At 34.1% G+C, this 27,940-nt stretch overlaps 1 protein-coding gene across 2 annotated transcripts in view; it reads right to left on the reverse strand.

Annotated features, from left to right (window-relative positions):
- Positions 1-405: 405 nt before the first annotated feature.
- The window catches only part of LOC142340987 (degenerin mec-10-like), a 40,960-nt gene continuing 13,425 nt past the window's right edge, over positions 406-27,940 (reverse strand). For both annotated transcript variants that reach the window (XM_075391792.1, XM_075391791.1), the window contains exons 4-10: positions 23,440-23,591; positions 22,773-22,904; positions 15,531-15,655; positions 12,328-12,566; positions 6,340-6,520; positions 5,521-5,770; positions 406-1,321 (exon numbers count right to left, since the gene is read on the reverse strand). In XM_075391792.1, the coding sequence (XP_075247907.1) occupies positions 511-1,321; positions 5,521-5,770; positions 6,340-6,520; positions 12,328-12,566; positions 15,531-15,655; positions 22,773-22,904; positions 23,440-23,591 (1,890 nt within the window). In that variant the 3' untranslated portion in view covers positions 406-510. The remainder of the gene's footprint in view (positions 1,322-5,520; positions 5,771-6,339; positions 6,521-12,327; positions 12,567-15,530; positions 15,656-22,772; positions 22,905-23,439; positions 23,592-27,940) is intronic.

Raw genomic sequence — 27,940 nt, forward strand, 5'->3', positions numbered from 1 at the left:
AAAAATGACATACGAAGAGGCGCGATTGATTTTTTTGTTTTCTTGTTGGCGATTTTATTCTATTATAATTTGCCTTTTATATGAATGTTCAACCATAGTTAACACCATTCTGATCACATTTAAACTCAAATTTGTCTAATCAGAAATAATTTCGTCGCGGCATAGTCCGAACAGAGATAATTTTGAGTGCAAAATAGTCTGTATAGAAACGGTTTCGAGCTCATGTGGAGATCTTGTGCAAGTAGGTTTGTAAGCACGATCATAATGCGGAGACTGGTTTGATTATAAGTCACATTGAGCGCACACCTAGAACAGGAAATTCATTGAGCGCTCCTGAGTCATTTCGACCTGCGACGGTTCGATCAAAGATGACTTCCATGTGGGACCTCAGCTTGGGAATTGAAGCAGCTAAGAAAATTTCAATGAAAATGTGATTCACAACAAACCACACACAGGCTCAAAAAGATATCTATGTTAAATCAATCTATAAAACAGCTATGCATGTTTCTGTCACTCAATCTCAAAAACCCAATTTTTGGGTTCCTCTTTTATTGGGGGATCAACTTTTGGAGTAGGTTCGTTAGCTTTCAAAGCCGTCGCGACAGATGAAAAGCTGAGGTTCTGAGAATCTTCGAGGTCACAGCTTGCGCATGTCGAATTACTTCGTGAAATCTTTGTACTCAGTGTTTCATTCGACTCTTGGCGCGTGATCAGCGTTTGACGACTTTCGCTTCTCTCTGGTTTTGACTTCTCTTTTTGGTATTTTTGAAACGATTTTTTCTTTCCTCTTAATCGCATGTACTCCATAAAGTCGAACCAAAAGTCAGCAAGTTCCAAAATGGTCAGAACACTGAAGCCCAAATACAAGCCTAATAAACCGCCAAAGTTTGATATTATCATGACAAAATTGTAAACAGGGCGTTCGTCAATTACAGTTTCTGAGAGGTCACGGAAAAAGACTGTCAAACTTCCAAAAGTTGACCGTAAATGGCTAAGTCCTTCTTGTGTGTAGGCCAGTTTATCATCAAGATATTTCTCAATCGCCGCTATTACGTATAAAACCGCCGAATCGTTATTCAATTGCTGATAAACATTCGTCACGAAACGAGACAATGAACGGTTAGTCGGCCATTCTAGTTGCGTAATAGTTGCGTCATAGCTGCTGCTCGTGCACTCGTTGGGACAGTGGCATTGGGTGTTGGGGTTAAAAGTTTCCGATAGTTTGTCAACGCAGGTTCGACTCTCTTTTTGGTCCAAAGTGCATAACCTTGATTCGGTGAACGTGAGGTCATCCACACATCCACATTGAAGAAATTTTGCCCTAAAAATAAACAAAAATTTTTCAAAAAAACGAGGCAATTCTTCTTCGTTTTCAGTGCCATTTGAGCTGCAAATTCATCAGATCTAAGCCAGTGCTATTTTTACGTTAATTGCGCTATTCTGCGCCTCTCAAAATTTTGCACAATTTTGTTTCTTTCACATTTTTTCTGTTACTCAACAATGTGACTTTTCAGACTCTCTTGCCACCACGTTTTGAAAGACTAACTCCGCAGAGTTGGTATTCATTTACAATGGAAATTTGCCCACAAATTTTAGCAAAATCTGCAACCTATTTTCATACATGTGATCGAATTGCAAGATTTTTTGAAAAAAATTAGCGTCAAACTGAAACGTTATGCATCAAATGAAATCGTTGAGAGATTCTTTTAGACCTCCATTGTGAGCGATTGAAACCTCTCTTTACCCAGGATATGTAATACGACAACAAAAAGAACGACAAAAACAGGCAAAATGAAAACCGTTGTTTCTAAGCACGTTTTGTAAGAATAACACCACAGAGTTGGTATTCATTTACAATGGAAAATTTGCCGAAAAATTGTAGCGATATCTGCAACTTGTTTTGATACATGTGACCTGGCTGCAAGATTGCGAAAACTAAATACAAAAATTTTTTGGATATTTCTAACCGACAGTTTGAATTGGACAATTTTAGAAGTTTTCTCAGTCAAAATATTAACAACTTGAAAGTTGCACCGACAACTTTAGGAAGTTCAATCTGCAAATTTATGTGTCTAATATATGTAAGTCATCCTATTTATGAACAAAAATTGCAATTTTGTAAAAGTTTAAACCGCGCTCGTGTAAAATACGGGTTAAGCAAATATTATATTCAAAAAATTAATTTTCTTATTCATAATTTCGTCAATTTCTAAAAAGCTTTTGTCAATTTGGCTTCGACGTGGTCAATGTTCGTCAAAAAGTATTTCGTCAACTTGGTCATCTTTCAAAAAAAATGAGCAAAAGGGGAAAAGTTTCATAAAAAGTTCCTTTCTTAAAAAGAATTATTATCAAACCGATTAGAAACGTTATGCATCAATTGAAACCACTGGGAGAATATTGCATACATCCATAGAGAGCGATTGATACCTTTCATTATCCAGCATATGTTATAAGACAACAAAAGGAATGACAAATACAGTCAAAAAGTAAACCGTTGTTTTTAAGGACGTTTTGTAAGAATAACACCACAGAGTTGATATTCATTTACAACGGAAAATTTGCCGACAAATTGTAGCAATATCTGCAACCTGTTTTGATACATGTGACCTAGCTGCAAGATTGCAAATCTAAATACAAAATTTTTTTGGATATTTCTAACCGACAGTTTGGATTGGATAAATTTAAAAGTTTTCTCAGTCCAAATATTAACAATTTCAAAGTTGCAACGACAACCTTGGCAAGTTCAATCTGCAAAATTATGTGTCTAATATTTATAAATAATCCTCTTTATGAACAAAATTTTTCCAATTTTGTACAATTTAAAACAGCACTCGTGTAAAATTCGAGTTAGGCAAATATTATATCCAAAAAATTGATTTCCTTTTTCACAATTTGGTCAATTTCTAAAAAACTTTTGTCAATTTTGCTTCGACTTGGTCAATGTTCGTCAAGGGGAAAAGTCTAATAAAAAGTTACTTTTCTTGAAAAGAATTAATGTCAAAACAATTAGAAACGTTATGCATCAAATGAAAACACTGGGAGATTATTTTATACCTCCATAGAGAGCAATTGAGACCTTTCATTATCCAGCATAGGTTATACGACAACAAAAGAAACGACAACTACTTTGCGCCTCCTTGGAACATCATAAACTCCTGTTGTAAAACAACTATCTCTAAATGACAGCAAAAAACCACAAAAACTGAAAAGTATCTAAAAAAGAAAGAAAAACACACGAAACAATTTGCACGGAAATACTTGCACAAAAACAGTCAATCAAATAATTGATTGAGTTCATTTCAAGTGAAGGCCCATTTTTGTGAAACTGTGAAAGGAACAAAAACCTACAAAAATGCGAGAATTTGAAAAAAAGAACAATTTTGTAATGAAAACTGGTTGCACTAAAAACAAAGACCATTTTAGGAAATTAAAACCTTTATAAAGAGCAAAATGTAGATCAATACATAAGGGATATAACTTGTCTGTAGAGATGCTACGCTACAAGTTAACAGAAATAAGATGGTCTTTTTAAAATTAAGCTAACATAAGCTTTCGACTATAACAGTAGACAACTTATCTCGCATTTTTTTCGAAAAAATATTGAGCTTGTTATTAGTGGGACTAAGTCATAAGATCAAAAAACACTTACTCTTCAAATGGAACTAAAAAATTTCACAAAAAATTAAGAAACCACAGTGTTGAAGCCATTAATTTTATAAACTATTAACCGCGAGAAAATTAAATCTTTGTTTGCGACCTCTTTGAACGTCATAAAGTCAACTAGTAAAACAACTATCTCTAATTGACAGCAAAAATCACAAAAGATGAAAAGTATCTAAATTTCACAAAAGTCATGTGAAACAAATTGTCTAAGCACTGAAGACAGCAGTCAGAATGTTTAATTAACACAAAAATTACAGTTTGGTTCAACAAAACAATAACGTGATCACCCAATATTGAGGTTTATTTAAGAAAATGTTATAACATTGTAAAATACAAAAAAAGTCCAAAACCAGAACAAAAGGGATAAGTTGAAGAATAAATTTTTTCTTATTTTTTTAAAAAAAAATTCAATTTGAAAGTCAAAAAAGCCATTAGTTATGTACTAATATCAGTTTTTAAGTTCATTACTGTATCCAAAGTGGCCACTGAGTCCTTTAATAACACATAATTTGGTATTCGTGAAGAGAAATTAACAAAGAAAACAGGGCAAAAATATAAAGATCTACCAAGTTCTGCAAGAGAACGATGTCGCAGCCCTTAAAACCATATGTTATGCAAACGATAAAAAATTTCAGATACAAATTTTGTAACAGTTTTTTTCAGTTTGATTGTTAAGTATTGTGACAATTCACCAAGGTAACAAAAACAACAGCAAAAATGTGCAATCATGCACTAAAATCAAAAAAATTACTCGTAGTAACAAAAGCAAGAAACCGCTCTTTTAAAGCACTCCGCCACAAATTTGCTTTTTTTCTATAAGAGAAAAAGATTGACCGGTAATTAATGAGAAAAAGCTAAAAACTGACAGAAATACTATATAAAATTCAAAAAATCACTGAAAATTCTTAAAACAAGCTCATTCAATTACATAGGAGACATTAGGTAACAACCGAATGCTTGGTACAGGTTCACTTACACCCCTTTAAGAAGCCATTTGGATCTTTGAATGGTAAGACTTAGTAATCAGACTGCAAAAAAGTAACAATTGAAGGCAAAACACAGGAATTCAATTAAAGTTTACTAAAACTCTGTTTCAAAGCCATAAAAACACTTAGATTCTCTAAAAACAAACTTCATCTATATTCGGCTTCATCTTTAGGTAAATAGGATCTATCATTATTGGAGCCTTGAACAAAAATTTTAGCCAGTAATTCCCATAAAATAATTTATAAACACAAAGCAAAAAAAAAGGCAGCACCAAAATAGAAATAAAAAATTCCCTGGCTGTAAGAAATCATGATACTATCAAACCTATTCATAATTTTTCCACGCGCTCGGTAAAGTGCTCAAATCTTCCAAATGTTTGCGAATTAGACCAATTGTTGAGTGATATACTTCAAATATTAAAAAAAAACAATGAGGCTTTTTGCAAAATTATCGAGTTAAGTTTTCAAAAAATGGCTAAATTTTAATTCCAGAAAACTTTTATAGGGCACCGATAAGGTTAAAGATTGCACAAATTATGTCTGAAGTTTAAAGATATTGTATCAGATGTTTCTAGGTTTCCAGATTCGGCAAATTTAAACAAATTAGACCAAAAGAGCATAATTTGTGCAATTTTTGATGAAAAAGTCTGAATTTTGAAAATTTTATCAAAAATTTTAGCCAAAGAAACTCCAATTAAAGATTTCAGCAACGCTCTTCTATCTCTAACGTTAACAATAACACTCTACCATCAAAAATTTTAACTTATTTTAAATTATATTAGCAAAATTGTGCCATATTTTTTTGCAAAAACTACTGAAAATGTGAAAAACCTGTCAAATTTTCGCAAAACTGTATGCACAAGAACATTACCTGTTAATGCAATCAATTTGGCATTCGTGTTTGTTGTTGAACATGCTCAAGTCTCCCTCTTTGTACGGTCGACAATCGCTAAAGGGAGCGGACAACTTGTTGATCTTGTTAGGCTGAACAGACACCGAATGTGCAAATCCAGGAGCCAGATTCAGTTCACTGGTCAGGTCGACGAACAAATCTCCGTACCTATTTGTGAGACCCGGAGCTGTCACATACATCTTCAGACCAGATGTCGGGGTAAACAAGCCTGACAACAAATTGTCCTTAATGATTGAGAAATCAGTCTACTTTCCCCTTAAATTTGAAAGCCTCGCTTTTAAAAGGGGCTCCAATCTTATTAACAAATAACAGCTAGCTACCCGCTAAAGGAAGGGAAAATAGAAAAAAAACATGAAGCCCGTGAGAAAAGACCCGAGGGTTTTCTGTCCAATTTTCAGCACGCAAATACTTTGAATTTTGTAAACTGCTTTTAAGGCAATCAACATTTCCCAAACTCGATATGTTCATTAAAAATGTTTTTTTTTTAAACGGTACGTAACTTTTAATTTTGTGGAAACTAACTTGTTGACACAAAATTGTTTCTTTTCCACTCAAATTATGACATCAAAACACTAAATAATTTTTAGGGCAAAAATTTCAAGAGAGTTGGACAAAACAATCTGATTGTCGAGGAACCTAAACAAGGCAAAATTCATTTCATAGGAAGATATTTCCAATCATTTAATTTTAAAAATTCCTTGTGAAAACCGCAAATCAAAATACTGACAGCACCCTGAATTGGTTGATTTTTTTAAAAAAATAACTTAGATCTATTACCCAGAGTGTCGTAGACTTCTAGATTGAACCATATGTTGAGTCCATAGGTGTGTCCTCCTGTGGTCACGTGATCCACTTGAGTGAAGGAGTAGCAGTTGCCGTACTCTTGTGAGACTGTGCTGTTTACTATCACTGACTCATTACATGGCTTGTTGTTGGACATACACTTCAGGATCAAATCCTGAACAGAGACTCATTTCTAGCCAACTTATCCAAAACAGCATCAAAGCTATTTAATTGTACATAATGTTTGCAATTTTTAATCTAGCTTATGATTGGCCTCTGTTGGTAATTAAATAGGGAAGAGGAAATCTCAGAATACGGAAGCTTATCAGCCTACTTCAATTTATAACTCATTCAAGTCGCCCTCATCGTGCAGCATCACATATATTGGCCGAGCATGCTCTTTTTCACACCGGTTATTGGTCTTTTCATTAGTTTGTGCAGATGTCTAAATATTCATCAAGCAGCACCAAAAGGTCACTGCAACTGGACAAACTAAAAAGACAAAAGGTTGCTACCAAAATGTTAAAGAAATTTTAAAATCTAGAGGTAATTCAGTTGTTGCAAGTCGATTATACATGCGCATTCTATCGTTTGAATGGTGCTAAGTCTAGTAGGTACCAAAAAGTTGCAACGCTATCGAAAGTTTCGTAGGTCAAAGCTCATCTCTAAAATATTCAGATATGTGCATTAAAATGATGTTCAATTGAATGTGCGAAGATTTGCGATCGTTCTCTTGCTTTGCCATTTTATAGGACTAACTATAGATAATTGTCGTGATGTCATTACTCGTGAAGCTTAGTGTGGTGTTTTTTTTTGATCACTTCGGTTTTAAAAAAATAATCTCCGAAAATTGAAGCTGCGGAATTCTTTCTAGTTCTTGAGTATTGAAAAGCCCTCCAATGCGTTATTTTCACCAGTAAATTTAAGACTTCAAGTCAAGCTAATTAGGTCCAGCGGGAGAGTTTTATGGTTCGAAAAAACTCCAGAGTAGCATTTGGGTTGAATAAAGTATATCTATGCATTTTTGGTCAACCAACCTAAACAAAACGAGTAAAATTTTACACCATTGAAAATATGGGTCAAGCTAAAGTCCATTTAAAAACTATAGCCAAGCTCCAGTCTTCTGATAGGCTGTTTGTGTCAACGATTATCTATTCATAACATTTGAAAGGAATTTAGGACTTCAAGTCAAACTAATTAGGTCCAGTGGGTGATTTTTGGTTGGAAAAAAGTCCAGAGTAGCGTTTGTGTTGCCCGTGCCAAAATACCCCCGAACTGATCTAAAGTATATTGGTGCATTTTGGGTCCAACTACACGCAGCGTGGAAAATTGGGTCAAACTAAATTTCATTTAATAACCATAGCCAACCAAGCTATAGTCTTCCTATAGGCTGTTTTATATGAAGGATTATCTAAACTTTAGACTATTAAGTGATAGATTAATCACTGAATTGGCTAATTTGGAAACTGTCTACCTGAAATCTGAGAACAAAGGTTTCCTTGTAACTAAGTTGAGAAAGTGGGCGTATAGCTTAATCAACATAAATGTTTTTGTGAATTAGCCGATATTGTGAATAATTGGTCCACCTCTTCTGATCGCACAATTATTGGGCGCAAACAAGAGTCTAGAAGTTTTCTGATCAGATATTACTTCAATTTGGGGTTTGTCTGATCAGAGGTGGCCTTGAAACCACTTTCAGCGCACATTTCGAGCGCAATAGAGACAAATCAGAATTCACGTCCAATTTGGGAGGCCTTATTGGGCGTCACTTTAATCTGGGAAAATAGTATAAGATCGACTAGGGTAAAATATGTTTCTTGTTTTATTTGGGTTTGGGTGGAACCTGAACAAACTGGCTCTCCACTTAACGTGATCATACCGGTGTCAGGAAAATTTACCCAATGCCATTATACCCAATGCCAAAATACACAATGCCATTATACCCAATGCCAAAATACCCAATGTACTTTGATATTTTCATTCAATATTCCGACAACAAATTAGCAGTCGCTATTACCCGTATGTTTTCACATACTTAATGGCCATGGCCATGCCTCAGCGGCCCGTGGGACTTGCTATGAAACTATCACAACCGAACATGGGCTTAAATTATCCGCTTGTTGAATCACACGTGTAAGAGCTATTTTCTGCTAATTAGTACTGGTTTATGGAACGGAAATATCAATGTGAATTGGGTATAATGGCATTGGGTATAAGGGCATTGGGTATTTTGGCATTGGGTATAATGGCATTGCGTAAATTGTCACGTAACCGATCATACCATAGTAGGGTTATTTTTTTCTTAGGGTTCTGTAATGGGAAGTAATCAGATATATTTAATTGTAAATAATGTTTGCAGATCTAAATCTAGCTTTATTATTGGCCTCTGATGGTAAAGACGAAGAAAATTTGTCAGAAGACAGAAACTGTTCAGCCTACTCTTCATGGTCCAGCATCACATTTTGCATACCATAATATCGGTCAAGCATTCTTTTTTTCATTAATTTGTGTAGATGCCTAAATGTCTATCAAACATCACCGAAACGTTACTGCAACTAGACAAACTTAAAAGAGAATAAAGTTGCTACCAAAACGCTCAAGAAACTTTCAAACATAGGGGTTATTCAGCTGTTGTAAGTGAATTATACATGCGCATTTTATCATTTGAATGGTGCTAAGTCTAGTAGGTCTCAAAAATTTCCACGCCGTCGAACGTTTCGTAGTTGAAAGCTCAATTTTAAGACGTCCAGTCGTTTTCTTTACTGACATTCATTTGGATGTCCGACGTTTTTCGAACGTTCTCATGAGTTGCCATTTTATGGGAATAACTATAGATAGTTCTAATGTCGAGATTTCAAATACACGTGGAGCCCATTGTGGCGTTTGTTAAAAAGTTCAGTTTTAAGAAAATAATCTCTGAAATGTGAAACACCAGGGTTCATGCATTTTGGATTAAACTAAACTGTACGAGAAAAATTTGCTCTCAGCGGAAAAAATTGGGTCAAAATGAATTTCATTTAATGACTATAGGCATCATAATAATATAACCATTATACTAGCCTAATAACTAACAGCAATAGACTTCTTATCAGCTGTTTTTGTCGAGGATTATATATTCAGAACTTTTCCTGTCAAGCATGGCCTTCATTAGGTGAGAGATTAGGCAAACGATTCAATTGAATCGGCCAATTGAGAAATGTCATCTACCTGCTTTTAACTTTAACAGCTAAGACAATCTCAAATAAAAAGTTCGGCAATGTCCGATGTTGAACAATTTTTGTCAGTTGGAAATTTTTAATAATTATTGAAATTTTTGAGTTTAACTCTTTTAACGAGAAAATTTTTGACTTGAAATCTGAGAGCAAAGGTTTTTCTGTAACTTAGTTGAGGAAGTGTGCGTTTAACTTAATATACATTTTTTTCGAAACCGACCCTTATTGCGAAAAATTTGCCCACCACTTCTGATCAAACTATTTTCGAGCGCAAACTTTTGCATTGTGCGCTTGAATTACATGGTCTGGAAAAGTCTTCGAGCGCATTTACGTCTGGAACACAGTCAAAAGTTTGTCTGATCAGATGTCAGTTTGGTATCGCATCGCCTGATAAGAAGCCGTATTGTGTCTAATCAAGAATGACTTCTCAGCGCTCAATAGTCTTACATATTCAATTTATTTGGTATGTAATAAAAGAGCAAAATTGTCTGCACAAGTGTCTGGAACCTGACCAATCAAAAATTCAGAAACTACTTCAATTGGTGTTTGTCTGATCAGAAGTGGCATTGACGTCACTTTGAGCGCGAACTTCGTGCGCAACTTAGTCTGATCAAAAGTCGGAACGCAACATTATTGATCAGAAATCAATTTTTCCAAAAAAAATGGACCTCCATCACTTGTGTTACGACTGGTTGCCTGAAATTCTCCACCTCTGCTCAAATAAAACCCAAATAGCCTCATCAATTTAACTTAATAAATAAAATATTTTTCGTGCATCGGCCTATTTTTCGAATAATTGGCCAGCCACGTCTGATCAAACCATTTTTGAGTGCAAACTTGCGCATTGTGCGCTTGAATTAAATGGGTCTGGAATAGTCTGGGAGCGTATTTAAGTCTGGAACATAGTCAGCATTTTGTCTGTTGAGAACCCTAGTCTAGAACTGGAATTATGAAAAAAACGTCCCCGACCGATTTAAGGCATGAAAAGACCGTCCTCGACAGTTATTCGGTATGAAAAGAATTTGTCAGGACTTTAGGTGATGTCCTCGACTTAGGCTGGAACTAAAACAACCATCCTCGAGTTTGGCTAGACAATAAAATTGTGTCCTGGAATTTGGCTGGATAATAAAACGTCCTGGAATCTGGCTGGACAATAAAAAGTGTACTGGACAAAAGATCTTTTTGGTGCAAATTCATTGCTAACTATTGCTTATAACGTAGTTAGATTTAGAACAACCGACAATCTATCATAAATTTGCATCGTTTTTTGAAATATAATTTTTGAAGTTTGGGAGCGGAAAAATGAATAACGCCGCTTTTTTAATCATGGCTAATGGGAAGAAGACCACTACAATTAAATTACCTTGTTTCATTCAATCAACTTTTGTGGTAATATAGTCTAGCTGTGATAACTGATTTATCTTGAGAATCGCAAAAAAAATTTTTAAGTTGGACTTCTCTGGTGCAATGCTCTTTTGTCTTGCACTGGTGCTGCTTCTGTATAAAACAGAAACAGAGAAAAAACTCAAAAATTGAATTTTCATAAAAAACAGACTAATGAAAAGACTTTTGCTCGACCAAAATTGCCTATTAAAAGACGTTTACGCGACCCATGAAAAGACAGTGCTCGACCAAAATTGTATATAAAAATAATTTGACTGGACTGATGAAAAGAATTAGCCCTAACTATGAAAAAGACCGTGTAATTTAATTCATTATTTACCCCCCCCCCCCACCTCAAATTATTAGGTCTTTTCATAAATTCCAGGTCTAGACTAGGGAAGTCAGTTTGGTCTGTCATGGACTGACCAGAAGCCATATTGTGCTCACACTAGTCTAATCAGGAATGATTTCTCGGCGCTGAATACGAATAGTCTTATATATTCAAATTATTTTTCATGTAATATAGTAGCAAAACTTGCCTGCACCAGTATCTGGCACCTGACTGATTAGAAATTACTTCAATTGAGATTTTTCTGATCAGAGGTGGCCTTGGGATCACTTTGAGCGCAATATATTCTGATCAGAAGTCACTTCGGTCTGGGACGGCCTGATCGGGCGTCACTTTTATCGGGGACAATCTAATCAGAGGCGATTTCGTTCCCGACCTCAACCTGGGCGACACTTTTGTCAGTAAATTTAGTAAGTGGTTTTCTTAGTTCTCTCTCCTCTGGCAACAGAATTTTTGAATTTGTCATCTTGTGAGAACAGACTAATGGTTACCATTGCATTGAAATTGTATTGAAATTTTTATAACCTCAAAAGAGTTGGGGACCAACTTTTATTGTTGTCATTTAATATGAAAAATATTAAAAAAATAAAATTGAATTTATGTTTGATTTTTCAAATTTTTACATTTTTGTTTTAATAGTGAAAGTGAGAAGGCAGTCCACTATTTGCTAATTTCCACGTGGAGACTAATCCAAAAACGTGAACTTCATTTTAAGCTTAGGGCGTCAATCAATACTTTGATTAACAAAACCCTCAAAACTCTAGCTCTGATAGCTACCGGAAGCAATTGTCGATGCTAATCTTCGTGCAAATTCTCCGGAAAAATGTTTTTCTTGCAAGATCTTGTTAGATAATTTAAAATCAACTAGGGTATGTCTCCTACTCTATTTGGTTTGGGGACGGGACTTGAACAAACTTGCTCACCTCTTAACGTAATTATACCATAATAGGGCTATTTATTCTTGGGTTTCTGTAATGGGAAGGAAGCAGATACTCTTAAGTGAAATAATTTCCAAAATTAAGTGTTGGACAAACCAACCTCATACTTATGTCCCAATTTAGCCACTGTTTCTTTATCTCCCATTGTGTACCACCTTGTCGCAGCTGGGTCACTCTGGGCTATCTGAGAAAACTCCAGGTACTCCTTGTACTCATCCGCCTCAGATGGGGATACCCATTTGTGCAGGTTGTTCTTCCAAGCACACGTTTCGTCCAAATCGAACAGACAGTCCGAAATTCCGTCATTCAATTTGTCCGCCTGTATGTACGTGTAGCTGCCTGAAAATGGCATATTATAAGTTTTCGAAGGTGGTCGAAGACTTTCGCTCTTAGGCACAAAAATTCAACAAATTTATTTGTGAAACATCATTCAATCACGCTCTTGCTAATTGCTATTTTGGTTAGAAAATTCTGTCTAGCTAAATTCTGTTTGGCTAGAATCTTGAACTAGAGTAACTGTTTAATTAGAACTGTTTAATTTGTTGAACAGTCGGAAATTAGGTAAAAAGAATCTTCTCAACAGATCCCCGCACGATTAAAGTTTTTTCTGATCATACGTAACAAAAAGGGCATTCGATCGAAAAAAGTGACAAATTACACGATCGCGTTTGATCAGCTGAAAGTTTACAAATTCAGTTTTCCAGAAATGACAAACTTGCGTAAATCAATGGGGTAATACTGTAACTTGTGTACAGATATCTCAAAAAAGAGTAAGTGCACCTCACTATAAACAGAATTCAATTTGCTGAGACTTCAGATGCCCAATGGCAGGGGGTTGAAAAAATTAATTGAGTTGAAGGGGAAAAAGAAGCAATTGATGAAACTAATGAGCAGGAGGGGGACGATTAACTCAAATAGTGGATTGTTTCTAAGAGAACCATGTCAGCATTGAACCAAGTAATGTAATTGTGATTCTTTGCAATTTATGAAATTGCGCTAAATGATTTAATTTATTATGAAATTTGTTTCCGACCAGAATGATGACAACTTCAGAGTGCTATCGCAACCAATTTTGGATAAAATTTGCGGCAAAAATTTTAAATTATTTTCTGATTTAGAGAATGAAAGACAAAAAACATCTGTTAGTACACAAAGCTGTTTTCCCTGAGAACTTCATCTTCTTGGTGTAAACTTTTTAAGGTTCTTTCTCTGGGAGAAAGCGTTGATCTAAATTGTGACCCGTTCATATTTTTATACAAACTCAGTGCTATTTTTGTTACAATCATATATCACGAAGAGAAGGAGCTTTGAAAAATTTGGCAGGATACACTGAAAAAAGCTGCCCTCAATTTTTTTCCAACTTTATGAGACAATTGAGTTATTTATTCTTGTCGAAACTACAAAAAACGTTTTTTTTCTCTCTCAACACATTTTCATTTTTTTTATAACACGAAAAGAGAATTTTATGCCCAGGGTTATACTTGACTCACTGCCATTTATAGCTTCTCAGATGAAAAACATATTTTTTCCTTAATAAATAATATACAGATAAACACTAAGAAAATAACAACGTTATTGTTTTGTCATTGCAAAACTGTTAATAGCAAACATTGAAGATAATAATTAAATTTCATTCTCCTGGAAATTTTTCATTAAATAAATTTTGAAAAATTTATATCAAAGTTGAATTCATACTTCTTTCTTCCATCTTTTTATTTTTTCACTCCAATATGCTCTCAGTTTTTATCAAAAATAGGATGTTGTCTTACCACATTTAGGTTCATAAGAAATCATTCCAGATAGATCTCAAGTTTTATTATGTAAGTTAAGAGACACAAATAAATTTTTTAAGATTTAGAATCGAGTGTTTCCGAATTATTATTGTGGAATATAATAAAAGACACTCATCGCTCCCTGTTTCAATCATATAAAAATCTATCCGACAAAATCATTGCCTTCAAATAATTTGTTAAAAGTTTTATGGAACAAGGTGCACAAAAAATCTTCGATATTTTTTTCTTAAAACAATATCAATAGTCGATTTGAAATTATAGGTTTCAGTCAATGTTTATGCTTGGCTTTTTCATTTGATGCTGAATAATTATTGAAAGCTTAACTCAAGAGCTTGCAGGTTAACCGGATTGAATCTGAACTCTTAATCAGTACTCATTCTGTAAAATTGCAAGTCTTAGATCAGTACTGTATCAAAGCTCTGATCTTGTCACTTTTTATACTCGGCTCGTTAAATCACGTTTTGGGTGCTGGAAAGTCTTGAGTAAGGACTCAGCCAAGATTTGACAAGTATTGCGCAGTTCTTGTGAAAGAATGGACAAGTCCTAAGCAAATCTTGGTCAAAAATTGACTAGTTTTGATCAGGTCTTGGCCAAGACGTCACAAGTTTTGCGTGAAATAACGAGCAATGTTTTTTGTTGGTTCGTTTTCGTTTCGATACGAAAAAAGCGCATTTGTAGTGGCTTGTATATTTAAACTCTCAAAGCTCAAAGGTGAAAAAAGAAGCACAAGACAACGCGAGCACTTCCACAAATTGCACATGATAGAGAATGAAATAACAATAAGTTCTTCTGATGTTGATCAAAGATACCAGTCATGGCCACTTCTTTTTGCCCATTGAAAAAAGTGTTGTTTTGGAATGAAAATATGGGACGTTTTAAGTTGGCGTATGCTCATATCAGAAATAGCGTGTTCAGATTAATAAATTTTTTGTGAAGCTTTTTAGAACCAATTTTAGCTAATTTTAAATGCATTAGTTGTAAATAATTTCTTCTCACTACTCATCTTCGCTTATTAACTGCGGAATAATCAAGACTCGTCAGTACTGATTTGTCAATTCAAGACGTGTATTTCTCTGGAGAAGTACTGATCAAGACTTGAAACTCGTTCAGGGTATACTTGTGAATATCATCGTGCCGATGACAAACGATATGTGTTGAAAAAAATATCGTGTGAGAACGTCTCAACGTCTCATCCTTTGAACGAACATCTTATTGTTATTGTGCAGAACTTTTTGTAAATTATAGTTTATATAGTTTATGATCCAATAAGTTTGAATTTCTGGCGTGCATTACCTTTCTAAAGACTTCTATCGCGTAACTAAGACGTCGTGACTAAATATGTGACGTTTATTTCATTTATACTTCTTAACACTACAATGCCTGATAAAGTGACCTGATAAAGTGACCTGATAAAGTGACCTGCAAAATTTTAATCTTGCTTATTCCGATAAGAGCAGAATATAAGAGAAAGCTAAAAAAAAGTTGTTTATGCTACTGACAGATTACTGACCGTCAGCATAGTTTCTAGCTGATCTGGGACAGGACATCCACTGGGTCTCACTGACGTTGTTCTGAAGGGGCTCATGGCAGGCAGCCAGGTACTGGTCACTCTTGTCTCGTGGACAGTCGTCGAAACTTAACAAAGAGCAACTTTACAGCTTGATAGAGTAAATTTAAAAGAATTTAATGATTTAAAAGAACAAAAACAGTTAAAGAATTGAAGAAAAAAAGGAAAAACATTGTTAATTCCATTGAGTATGAACTATAAAATACAGAACATAGTTGAAAGGCATTGTAGTGTTAAGAAGTATAAATGAAATAAACGTCACATATTGGGAAATTTTAAAATTGTATTAAATTTACAATGTGTTAGAAGATCGACAAAGTAAGAGAGATGAATTACAATTAAAGATGAAAACAAAGTCAAATTAAGATTGAACTTGAAAAATTTGAGACTAGAATTCAATTCAGAATCCGTTGGGGCTCTAAGAAACTCATTCCAAAAATGATTTTCATCGTAGTTTTCAGAGCCCGCTTTTCAGGGATATTCCGCCTCAAGGCGAGAGGTAAATCGTTATTCCAGTCATTTGCTTTTTTGAAAAACACTTTTGCATTATATTTGTTTTTTGGTTAGCTCCAATGACAGCTTGTTTTTACGGTCAATCAATTTAGAACTTAGAGTGTTTAACTTGAAATCATCGAAAGCTGGTAGACCTGCTTTTAGAAGCTTTGTAAAATATATAAAAACCCGCTACTTTATGAGGTATTCTACTGGTAAGATTTTGTGTTTGATCCTGAAATCAGTGGTCCTGTCAAATTTGGTTCTATTGAAACATGCTTTTATCCCCCAGTCCAGTTGTTTAATTAGAGTAACTCGAAGAAATTTTTTTGAGACTTGAGAACAGAAAAATTGGGTAATGCAGATGACTTAAAACAAGAGCGTTCAGTAAAGCAGATCTAGTTTTTTCTGGAAGTATATTTTTCATGGACTAAATGGCCTTTATGCTAACTGCTTTTTTTCTTAGTACCTTTTTATTTCTTCATCGAAGGAAAGATTACAGTCAGTATGACCTCCCAAATTTTTCAAAATTTTTTTCTCGAGAACTGTATATCCATTAACAACTATTTCTTCGATTTTGTTCCTTTTAGGGGCTCCAAAAATTATGAATTCGATTTCGCTTTCAATAACATTTAACTCATTTTTCTTGAAAAAAGAATGAGTTTAGGATAACTTTTTTCAAAATGTAAATTTGATTCAGAAACTGTTTTTCCACTGCAAAAGACAAAAGTATCAGCAGAGTACTGGATTATATTAAAAATCACATCAGTATCATCTTTCATATCATTTACATATATGTTGAAAAGCAGTGGGCCTAGCACAGTTCCTTGCAGTACTCCAGGATTAGTTGCTATCCAATTTGATTCATGCTTCTTGAATTTGACTTTTTGAACAGGGTTTTCGAGATATGATTTTAGAAGAGTATTTGCTTGTTCACTGAAACCCAAAAGTGTAGTTTTATGAAGAAGAATAGGCTATGATATAAAATCAAGAGCTTTTGATAGGTCTACAGAAGCTCCTGTAACGCTGTTTTTTATTGAGATCCTATCTGATTTTTTCAGTGCAATTTAAAAGAGGATCTGTAGTTGACACTTTTTTTCTATATCCAAACTGTGTTGTTGCAGGCAACATATTCTTCTCTAAATAAGCTAAAATTTGATCTCAAAGAAGGATTTCGGAAATTTTAGCCCGAGCCGAGCTTCAGTATGCGAATTTGTTCGATAGTTTAACGAATCTTCAGGATCATCTTTTTTGAAAAGAGGCAACACGTTTGCACGCTTAAGGTCGTCAGGAAAAAAGTTGTTCAGTTAAGATTTGGTTAAACAAAAACAGAGAGGTTCAGTTAAGTGTTCTCTTGCATCTTTTGAAGCTCAAGCTGGAATGAGTGATGGACCCAACGGTTTTTTAACATTTAAATTGTTGAGTATATCAATAAAATCTCATGGTTGTCGTATACCTAAATGTAAACTTGCTACTGTGGCGTTCAAAATTATTACAGAATTGATACTCTTCTTTTTCACCAAAAAATAGACCTAACGCTGAAAATTTATAGTTGAGAAGATTGGCAATATCAATTCCATTGGTCAAAACCGTTCCAAAACTGTTTTTGAGTCTTGGTTTTTCTGTCTGAGTTTTTTCACTGTTTCTGATTTCGTTGATATAATTCCAGCCTTCTTCTCTTGCACTTTTAAGTTTTGAAACACATCTAGCAGATTGTTTTGATTTTCTTGCTTCAAAACTTTTTTGTTGTTAGTATTTGATGTCTCTGCAAACTCTTTTACTGTAGTTTTTGATATCCATTGCTGATGTAGCGTTAGTTTAGGCTTGTCATGACGTATGAAGACGGTCTTTTGTGAAGCATGCTTTTTAGTTACCGTTTCCAGTGAAGCACAAAAGTTTTTATACATGATTTCAGGATTTTCTGATAAATAGAATGATCTCCAATTTATCTTTCCAACATCTAGGGAAAAAGCATTTTTCTTAGAGTACTTTGTTTTATCAAACACATTTTTTGATAGCTCCTTTTTTAACGGTTTCACCAATTATAGTAAGTTTGGCTAAGTGATCACTTTTGAGAATCGAGTCTAGTGACTGGAACTTAAGAAATTTCCGCTCATAACATAGTCTATTAGCGACTTCGTCCTTGAGGTATCTTTTGTTGCTAAAGTTGTATTTGAATTCAGTAAACCGTACGGGAAGATCAGAGTTTCTAGAAGATTTCTTTCATTGCAATTAAATTAATTAAGGTTGTAGTCACCTAACAGAATCTTTTCTTTTTTCAGTCGCTACTCTATCTATACCTGGGGTTAGTTCTTCCAAAAACAAATTGATTAGTTGTATTTTTGGTCAGTAAGTAACACCTTGTTTGTAATGGAAATGTAAATTAAGAACTAACGATAATGATATAAAAAGTATTTCACTTTGCGCTTCAGGTTATAACAGTTACAACATACAGTTTTCCTTACCGGTAGTAGTAGTAGTGGTAGTTTTTCGTAAAATTAAAGCTCAACAACTTTGCTTGTTTTTATTGTCTGATAATTTGAGCGAGAATGCGCCACGAAATTTTATCAGCATAATTAAGGAAGAAAAATTGGTTTGTATGATCGACTCAAGAAACCAAATCTGGGTCGTTTCTTCAAAGGAATCATTTATTTTGTGAGGATCCAAAAAATGAAACTTTCGGTTACCAATTAGCCTAGGTTCTGTTTGCCTGTTTATAACATTTATCTTGCAACTCTATAGAGCTGTTATTCGCTCATGTCTTTGCCACAGCTAAAATACATTACCCGGAGTATAAATTGACACGATCGCAGCTCTGGAGTGGTACTGATCCAAGACTTGCATTTCTTTCTCAGTGAAAGCTGATCAAAAATTGGCAATCTTTTCAAAATGCTCGGTTAAGTTATGCGCTTTTGTAACTTTGATGACTTCATTTGGCAAAAAATCTTTGAACCTCAATGTAGAGAAAGCCACATAACTGCATGCCAAAATATTTAGCTACATCACTCCATTATACTTTATAAATCATAAAATACATTTTAGCACTTCTAATGGCAGAAAAAGAGAAAAAATAATTACAAAATAACGCACGATTCCCAAATTCATCTGGTTATCTCGAAGAAATAATATCTCATCTAATGAATTTGTTGGCTAAACATTGAAGCTAATAATTTGACCAAACGAACTCCACAGTTGAAAAACCAATGAAATTTGTTATTGTTGAGACAAAAATATAAGACCGTAAGAAAAAGCAACGAAAACATGCAAAACTAAATAATCAACTTTTATTTTTTTGAAAATGTGTCGAAGTCACGCTAACAATATTTGAATATAAATATTCGTTGTTAGCTACCATGAGAAAGTAATTAATTAGACTAAGAGATAAGTCAACAAAATGTCCAATAAAACATTCAAAACCTAACAATTCGGAAAATTTTTTTGACAAATTTGTTGTCAAAATCCTGGAAAACATTAGTTTTGAACAGACAATTAGATCATTTAACATAACCCCAATTAGCAACCTATGGGACCTGTCCCTAACGAGATTAAATGATAACAATTAAAAGTACAACAATTGGTCGTAACAAACCTCAAAAAATCACAGAAAATTTTCAAAGTCATGAAAATCAGGAACTGTTAACTGAAACATTATTTATGTTCATTTATACATCATTAGCAATCAAATAGACCTGTTTCTCATCTATGATACTAAGCGATAAGACAACAGAACCAAAAAATCGGGGCAAAAATCAATTAATCATTAATATTTTATGATTGTGTCAATTTGATAACAATCATTAACCGCCCTTTGACAAACTCTGGAAATTGCAAAAAACCGCCTTTTGAACACATATATTTCATAATAAAAGCATCCAAGAGAGAAGCACTGGAAACAGAAGTCAAATAGAGGTACGTGAAAAAAAAATTTTCTCAAAAACCGAAAATATGCTCAAACACCATTTTCTCAGGTGGCTTGATAAAAATAACTCTTCGGATCTACTAGAATTTACGCTCCCCTTACTACTGAGGCATGGCTGAAATCACCACTCTAATTTGGTTTCTCAGGGACGTGAAAAAGCCAAAAAAAATGTGAACAGGTCTTAAAAAAATAGCGCACCAATACAATCCAAATACTTTGGATTAGAATGTGACCAGACAAAATATCACAAGCCGTAGTAAATTATGCTTTTGAAAGAAATTTAATGTCCCTAAAGTTGCACTGATTTCTAACAATTCACATTTTTCTTTATGACAAATCAAAAATTCTTTTACCTTTGGAATTCGCAATCTGTAGCGATTTTCAGATAATAAAATCCTACACCACCGTGTTTTGGCGTAATAATTTTGCCTTAAAACAGTTAAGTTTGCTGATTCCGTTCCGGAAAATTTTCCAAATCTCTTATTTCGGAACAATGGTATAATAACAAAGAGAAAATATGAGTACTAAAAACTTTCTTCTATTTTCTATTCTACTGGTTTTTGCGGCTATGATGAAACAATTAATCAATCTACTGCAGTTGTCTTGATCTGAAAGTTACATAATTTTATTTTCGATTGCAAATAGGGCATTAGAACTACGAGTAACAACTATTAGCAGATTATCGCTTAAAATGTCATTGAAACTCGTTCTATGTACAGATTCACAAAATCATTTACCTACTTGTCAAACCCAAACATAGGCAACTGTCATTTGAATTAAAATCGTGAAAAATCGATGTTCCAAGTTATATAAAACATCTGATTTTAAACATAACCAACTGATTTAAAAGAAACAGATCACGAACAACAGACTTCAGCTGAACCATAAAGTAGCTGTTTTTCAACTCAGGGGTTGCGGTATCGGGCAATAAGTTTAAAATGGAATTTCAATTTTTGTAAATAGAGGAGCTCACATAGGCCTTCATCATGTTTTTGAAGGGAAGACACACACAAGACTGCAATCATTGCTGCTAACATTGTTAGTGATCAACTAAAAACTGCAATTCACTTTGTTTGCAAACAACAAAAAAGTTAAATATTTCTTTGGCTCATGCAGATCAAGTATATAAAATAGCTCTCAACGTACTTTTGGAACAGTTAATACTTGGTATCTTAAGTATCAATATATTTTAATAATTGCGTTATTCGGGTATCTCTTTGTCTCTCTCATTAACTGACCAAATATTTTTTTTTGAATTTTGAAAAAAACTTTTGTTTATTTCATACGAAAGTAGAATTATAGAATTGAAAATGATATAAAGGGGGTTTACTATCTTTTTGTATCGCTTACGAAAATAAATATCAAAAATGGCAAACAGTAGAAAAAATTCTTTAAAAGATAAAATGCACAGGTAAACATGCAGATAAAAATCTAAATAATATTGTGGTTGACTATTACCAACTGAAACTTATTCAAATTAACTGTTAACTAACTTTTAATATCCGCAAAACTAAATTACAGGAATGAAGGAACAGTTGTAGAATTTTAAGAAAACTATGGTCACCAAGAAAATCTTTATTGGCTGGGCTGTTAAAATCGGTGTCCCGCTTTTTCACCCCTATTCAATTAACCCCCTACCATTTAACCCCGATTTATTCACCCCTGTATCATTTAACCCCTCTATCTCTTAACCCCTCTACCATTTCACGCCGATTTTAATCTTTCTATAAAAAAGGACTATTGACTTAGCAATATAATCTTTTGGCCATGCCTCGCGGGCCATGGCCATGCCTCAGCGGCTCGTGGGAATTGATATGAAACTATCACAATCGAACGTGGGACTAATTTATCCACTTAATTAAGACAAAACTCATGTGTTTAATGTCGACTGCTAATTGGCGGGATGGAAAAATGATAGAGGGGTGAAATGATCGAGGGGTTAAATGATACAGGGGTGAATAAATCGGGGTTAAATGATAGGGGGTTGAATGAATAGGGGTGAAAAGAAGTAGAACCGCTAAAATCTGGTATCATCGATCCAAATGGGTGACCCGAAAGTAAAGAATAGTATTTTGTCACTGCCTTTGTTCTCCACTACAGAATAACTTGCTAATGATTTTTAATTCTCAATAACAAACATTTGGAAAAATCTGCTTTTAGAAAATCCACTATCTTGTATTTGCCAATTGACAATCAGCAAAATTAAACTGTAGAATTCATTCAGGACGTTATCAATAAAAATTAAAAACACTCTGTTTAAAGCATTATCAGAGAAAGATTCACTGTTTTAGACATAATCAATTCAACGAGGAGCAAAAGAACTCGGTGTTCATTCTTTTAATTCATGCATTTTACAAATCTCTCAAAAAACTAAGGGTTTTTACGCAACCCCGTTTTATAGCAAACCATCATTCAATTAATTATGAATACCCATCTTGCCGTGATATCAGTTTTTACCTAATGTAATTGACGTATAATGATCTTCATCTATTTCGATTTGAAATTTTTGCGCTTTATTTAATTTTATGTTTTTTTTTTAATTTTTTCCCTAACTTTATCTGTTTCCTCTGTAATTGAATTTTTTGTTTGCTTAATGATAAATTAAGTTTCGGTATAAATTTTTAATCTTGTCCTTACACCCCTCTAACTGTTTAATTCGACTAATAATTCAGGAAATTCAGGGTTCACTTTTTTTAGCTTTCTCTCGGCTAATTTTTATTTCTGAAGCTATATCTACAATCTTGAATTGAGACAAATGGCAGAGGTGAACTGACCCATCGCAGAGGTGGTCGAGAGGCACTTTTCTGTTTGAGGAGCAGCAGATGAAATTGTCTCTGTTTTGAGACAGGTCACAGATGGAGGCATCCTCGTCTGTACCATCAGGACAATCAAACACTCCGTTACATCTGTAAACACGTGAAAACGTAATAATTAACAAATACATGATTCCATGGTAACCAAGGTCATATAAATACTTACGAAACAGTCATACCTTTGTCCATCTCCTATGCTTACCTTGCAATATTCGTGAAAGATCTCGAAAGAAAACAGTCGACTAATGGTTTTGTAACAGAAAGGAATTGTTCTTAATCATATAAATAAATATTTATTTATATGATTAAGAACAATTCCTTTTTGCGATCACAAAGTATGGTTTTTTTAATTATGATATCATTTATGGTCCTTGTATCACCCATCATTAACAATTGAAAATATGGAACGTTATCACCTCTTTTCACCTATATCGAACTAACTTTAGCTCTGGAGAACTAATTTGGCTGTAGGCGCGAAAAAACGGGAAAAGACGCGAACCAAGTAAAGTTGCTCATACATATATAGGTAAAAAAACAGGCATAATCAGCTCAAGACATTTGAATCATTAAAAGCAACTGTAGAAAGTATCGTCGAAAGCTCCAAACTATTGGGTAAAATAAATGGTACCTGAGCTTTGGATCGATGCAAAATCCGTCGTCACACTGGAACCGGTTGGCTGGACAGGTTCCACAGAGTGCCTCTGACTCATCAGACCCATCAAGACAGTCATCCTCTCCGTCACACATCCAGGATTGGGAGACACAGTTCCCATCGTCACACTAGAATAAAAATTGAGATTTCATTATTTCAAATAAAGATGTCGGGAACTGTTCTTTAATTTTAATTTAAGAATGAGAATGCATGCTTTGGCTGATAGTGGCGAATTTAGCTTTGCGTTTACACTTTCAATTATAAGGGCATAAACATTTATTATAGTTGATCAAATTCTACAGGAAAGGAACGTTTAAATAAGTCAGCATTTTCCGGATTCGACGGATAATATATTCCTCTCAAATTTTTTGGAAAATTACGTTGACAATTAATTAAATGCGAGTTTGGGCTAAAAAATGTAGAGAAAATTTCTCCATCCCGGTAATTTTCAAATTTTCCCCATTGAAAAACGTAAATAGAAGAGAAAGAACTCCAACCATTTGGAAATTGTTATCTTCAAGCATTAGATATAATGTAATAAAAAATGATTTATCATTGATCATTTCAGCTGCTAAAAGACAACCTATAAGCTTCGGGTCAAATTATATCTTACAAAATTAGGCAACATTATGTCAGCATGTAGAAACAAGTGTAGAAACAAGTGTAGAAGATGTAGCAACACTAGGCTAAATTAGTTCAATTTGCTTCAAAATTGGATAGCCGCGCTCTCACTTTCCACAAAGCGTGTTTTCTTTGGGCTAGCATAAAACTTGGGACAATTTTTGTCACACATTTCTACGCAATAAGTCATTATTTTGCACAGTTTAGGTAACTCTTCCAAAAAAAATAGAATCGAGTCAAAATGAGCAAAATCAAAGTAAACTTAATTGGTGATTAATTTCAGAAATTTCCCCCTCGCTACTTATTGCGGATTAAGGGAAGTAGCAGTTTTGCGATTACACATATCGTGGTTCACTAGAACAATTACGTTTTCGATTTGGTTCTCCGTTTATTGCAAAAAACTTTGTGCCATGAAGTTTTAGGCTAATTACACGTTCAAAGTTGGGGAAACGGGTTACTCATCCATGATCATTCGTTTCAAAATTTAAGCCCTTTCCACGATATAGGTATTTTATTTCCAAGTTTTGCGCAACTAAATTCCATCGTCCAAAGACGTTTAATGATCGTTACAAGTGTGGACATGTTTTGGTCACGCAATTCCACAAAACAGAAAATTTATTGAAATTTGTATTTTCAAACATTGGCCACGTAATGAGGTTTTTTGTCTGTGACATTTCAGAATCATTTTATTTTTAGTTAGATTTTATTCTTAAACCCCTGTTATCCAAAATAGCGTTGCAAAATGTCCTTAGCTTCAAATAAGTACATCTATAGTCATTTGGTCAAAATTGCTTTACTTTGAATGTTCGAAAAAAATTGTCGACATTTTTTTGGTTTTTCACTACAATGGTACCGACGCTAAAAAACTGATTGGCGCCAACTTTTGGTTCCCATGCAGAAAAAAGTCTATTGAATTGGTGCCACATAAAGTCTGTGTCAAATTTTTACCTAAAGCGAAACATCTAATTGATTGAAACACTACAAATCTGTAAGTCCTATATTCAAGTAATAGTGACAAATTGCAAAAATACTCATTACAAAAAATTGTGGACTAACTTTAGTAAAATTAGTTCCGATGCACTCCTGATATCCAAATTCCGAATTAAAAATTGTTTCTTCCTGTTATCTTTCTCAAAGTCCAGGTGGAAAGTTGGACTTAATTGTGGCCAAATTTTCAAAACATTTTTAAAAGAAAACTTCATATTTCCGGCCCAAACTTACAGAGACGGAAAATGCAACCAAACTTACTTTTTGTAAAACATTGACTGCAAAAAAAATCATTTTAGGAATATTAATAAAAAAGTTTTGTGAAAGCACACACTTCAAGTTCCCATATTGAAATTCAAAACCATTTAATTTTTTTTCAAAAAGTGAAAACATCAAAAGTGTCTAACCACTGTATTTTTTTAAACTTATCCAGTATTTTCATGTGTCAATTCATGTTAACTTCCATTTCTTGATTACGCCAGTTTCCTCATCACACCGGTCTGCGCTTTATATTCAGGAAATCAGTTATGATTTATTGTTACTCCCATAAAGTTACAACGCAAGCGAGCGTTCAAAAAACTTCTGGCATACAAATAAACATTGAAATAGTGATGTCTGAAAGTTTTAAATTTAAACTTTGAAGTTTGAAATGTTCGATAGCGTTGCAACTTTATGGGACTAACTTATTGAATGCCATGCTTTAAATGAGAACACATTGAAAACGGAAACAGCTATGGCGAGTCATATGACCTGCCGCTTTTCGTTACCGCTACATAGAAATTGTAGGTGAGCGTTATTTTGCAAAATTCAAATTTTTACCGATGAGGTGGCAAGCATGATGTCTAAGTAATTGTCTCGGAACCCCGATTTTAAATTGCGACATTTCTGGGGTTAACGCTTCAATGCACTGGACAGAAATTCATGGAAATTCGCTTTAACGCGGATTTTTCCCTACCAGAAACTCTGAAAAACCCTCGTTAACCCCACAGTTTTGAAGCCAGAAATAGCGAAAATTCAATTAACTACCTGTTTAAAAACCCGATAAGCCGCCTAGATGGTTTCCGGAAAACCCGGTTCCAGCGCCCCAAAGATCTTGCTGGTGCCCGTAGCTTTCCCAGTCAACGTATTATCTCATTACTTAATACGTTAATTTTAATTTGCGGTGATGTCGAATCTAATCCAGGGCCCAATTTACTTAATTTACAAACATTCGAAGGCTACGAAAAACATAAGGCAAACGCAAACTTGCATCCATGTTTTGTATACACAAATATTAGAAGCGTTAACAACAAACACGAAGAACTTTCGGATTTTTTTGCAGCAGCAGAACAGACAAACATGCTTTATTGTTGCTGAAACATAGATAAACGATAATCAGAAGATACCCATGAATTTTTTAAGCAACAATCACCACTTTGTTCATCAAAGCAGATCAAAAATGACGCAGTTAACGAGAGGTGGTGGAGTAGGAATATGGGTAACAAATACATTCAAACATAAAATACGGAATGATCTCAACTCTATTAACAGAAGTTTTTTTGAATCACTATGGCTTGAAATACAAGCACCGTTTAAGGAAAAACTTCCAGTAAACGTTTCTTATTGTTCCAACGAAAACTTGGGCAAACTTTTTCTAGAAGAGTTGATATCAGAAATTTCAGGCGCATATTCAATAACAGATAATGTAATACTATTTGGAGACTATAACATCAATTTTTTCAATCAAAGAGAAAGAGAGTTATTGACAGAATTTGCTTCCAACAATGGGCTTGATATAGTAAACAAAAATACTCCAAACTGGACAAATGGAAATCAGGAAACACTGATTGATCACTGTTTAACAACAAAACACCAAATTCTTGATACAAATGTTATCGAGCAGTTATTTGGAAGTGATCATTTTACACAAATTTTCCTTTCGTCACTGGATATCGATTATGAAAACGAAACGCAGTTTTTTTACAGGGATACTAGCCAATTTAGTAGAGCTAATCTTAACAAAACAATTGCATTCGCGGATTGGAGTCCCATGTATCAACAAAACAACGAAAACTCAACTTTTGAAAAATTTTCAAGTATGTTTGAAAATATTCTGAATAATGTAGCTCCAATAAAATAGGAGAGCCATCGTCAAAGTCAACAGAAAAAAAATGGTTATCCAGAGAAATATTGAATCTTATCAACGAAAAGCACAGGCTTTTCAATATTTGGAAGGAAAAAAAGAGACGTTGACACATATAGCTCATACAAAAGAATAAGAAACCATACAAACAGACTACTTAGAAGAGCGAATCACAATTATTCACACAAATTGTTCGAAAGTCTTCCCGATTTAAAACAACAGTGGAAATTCATTAAAACAAAGATTAAACACAAGGATAAAAATAGCGAAATTTCAAGAATTCGGTTCAAACAAGATATTTTAAAAGACAAAAAAAGAAATCGCTAACACAATTAATATTTGTTTTTCTAAATTAGGTTTATACGAAGGCAAGACAGTAAAAGTTGAGCTACCGGACTATGATTTTGACAAAACTGAATTTTCCTTCAGACATATAACGAGAAAAGAACTGTTTACTGTAATTGATCAATTACCACAAAACAAAGCAGCGGGTCCTGGATTACTCACTACATGGTCCTTCAAGTGTAGGAAAATGTCTATTGGAACACATCTACAGTTTGCAATAAACGAATGCATATCAAAAAATGTTTTTTTTCCCGATGTACTTAAAAAAGCATATGTAACTCCAATTTACAAAAAAGGTGATCCACTGGAAGCAGAAAACTACCGACCAATTTCAGTTACACCGACTCTTGCAAAAATTTTTGAAAGAGTTTTGCTCCAACAAATGCTAGAACATGTTGAAAA

Source organism: Convolutriloba macropyga, chromosome 6, assembly GCF_964194025.1.
Source record: "Convolutriloba macropyga chromosome 6, txConMacr16.3, whole genome shotgun sequence".
NCBI lineage: Eukaryota > Metazoa > Xenacoelomorpha > Acoela > Convolutidae > Convolutriloba > Convolutriloba macropyga.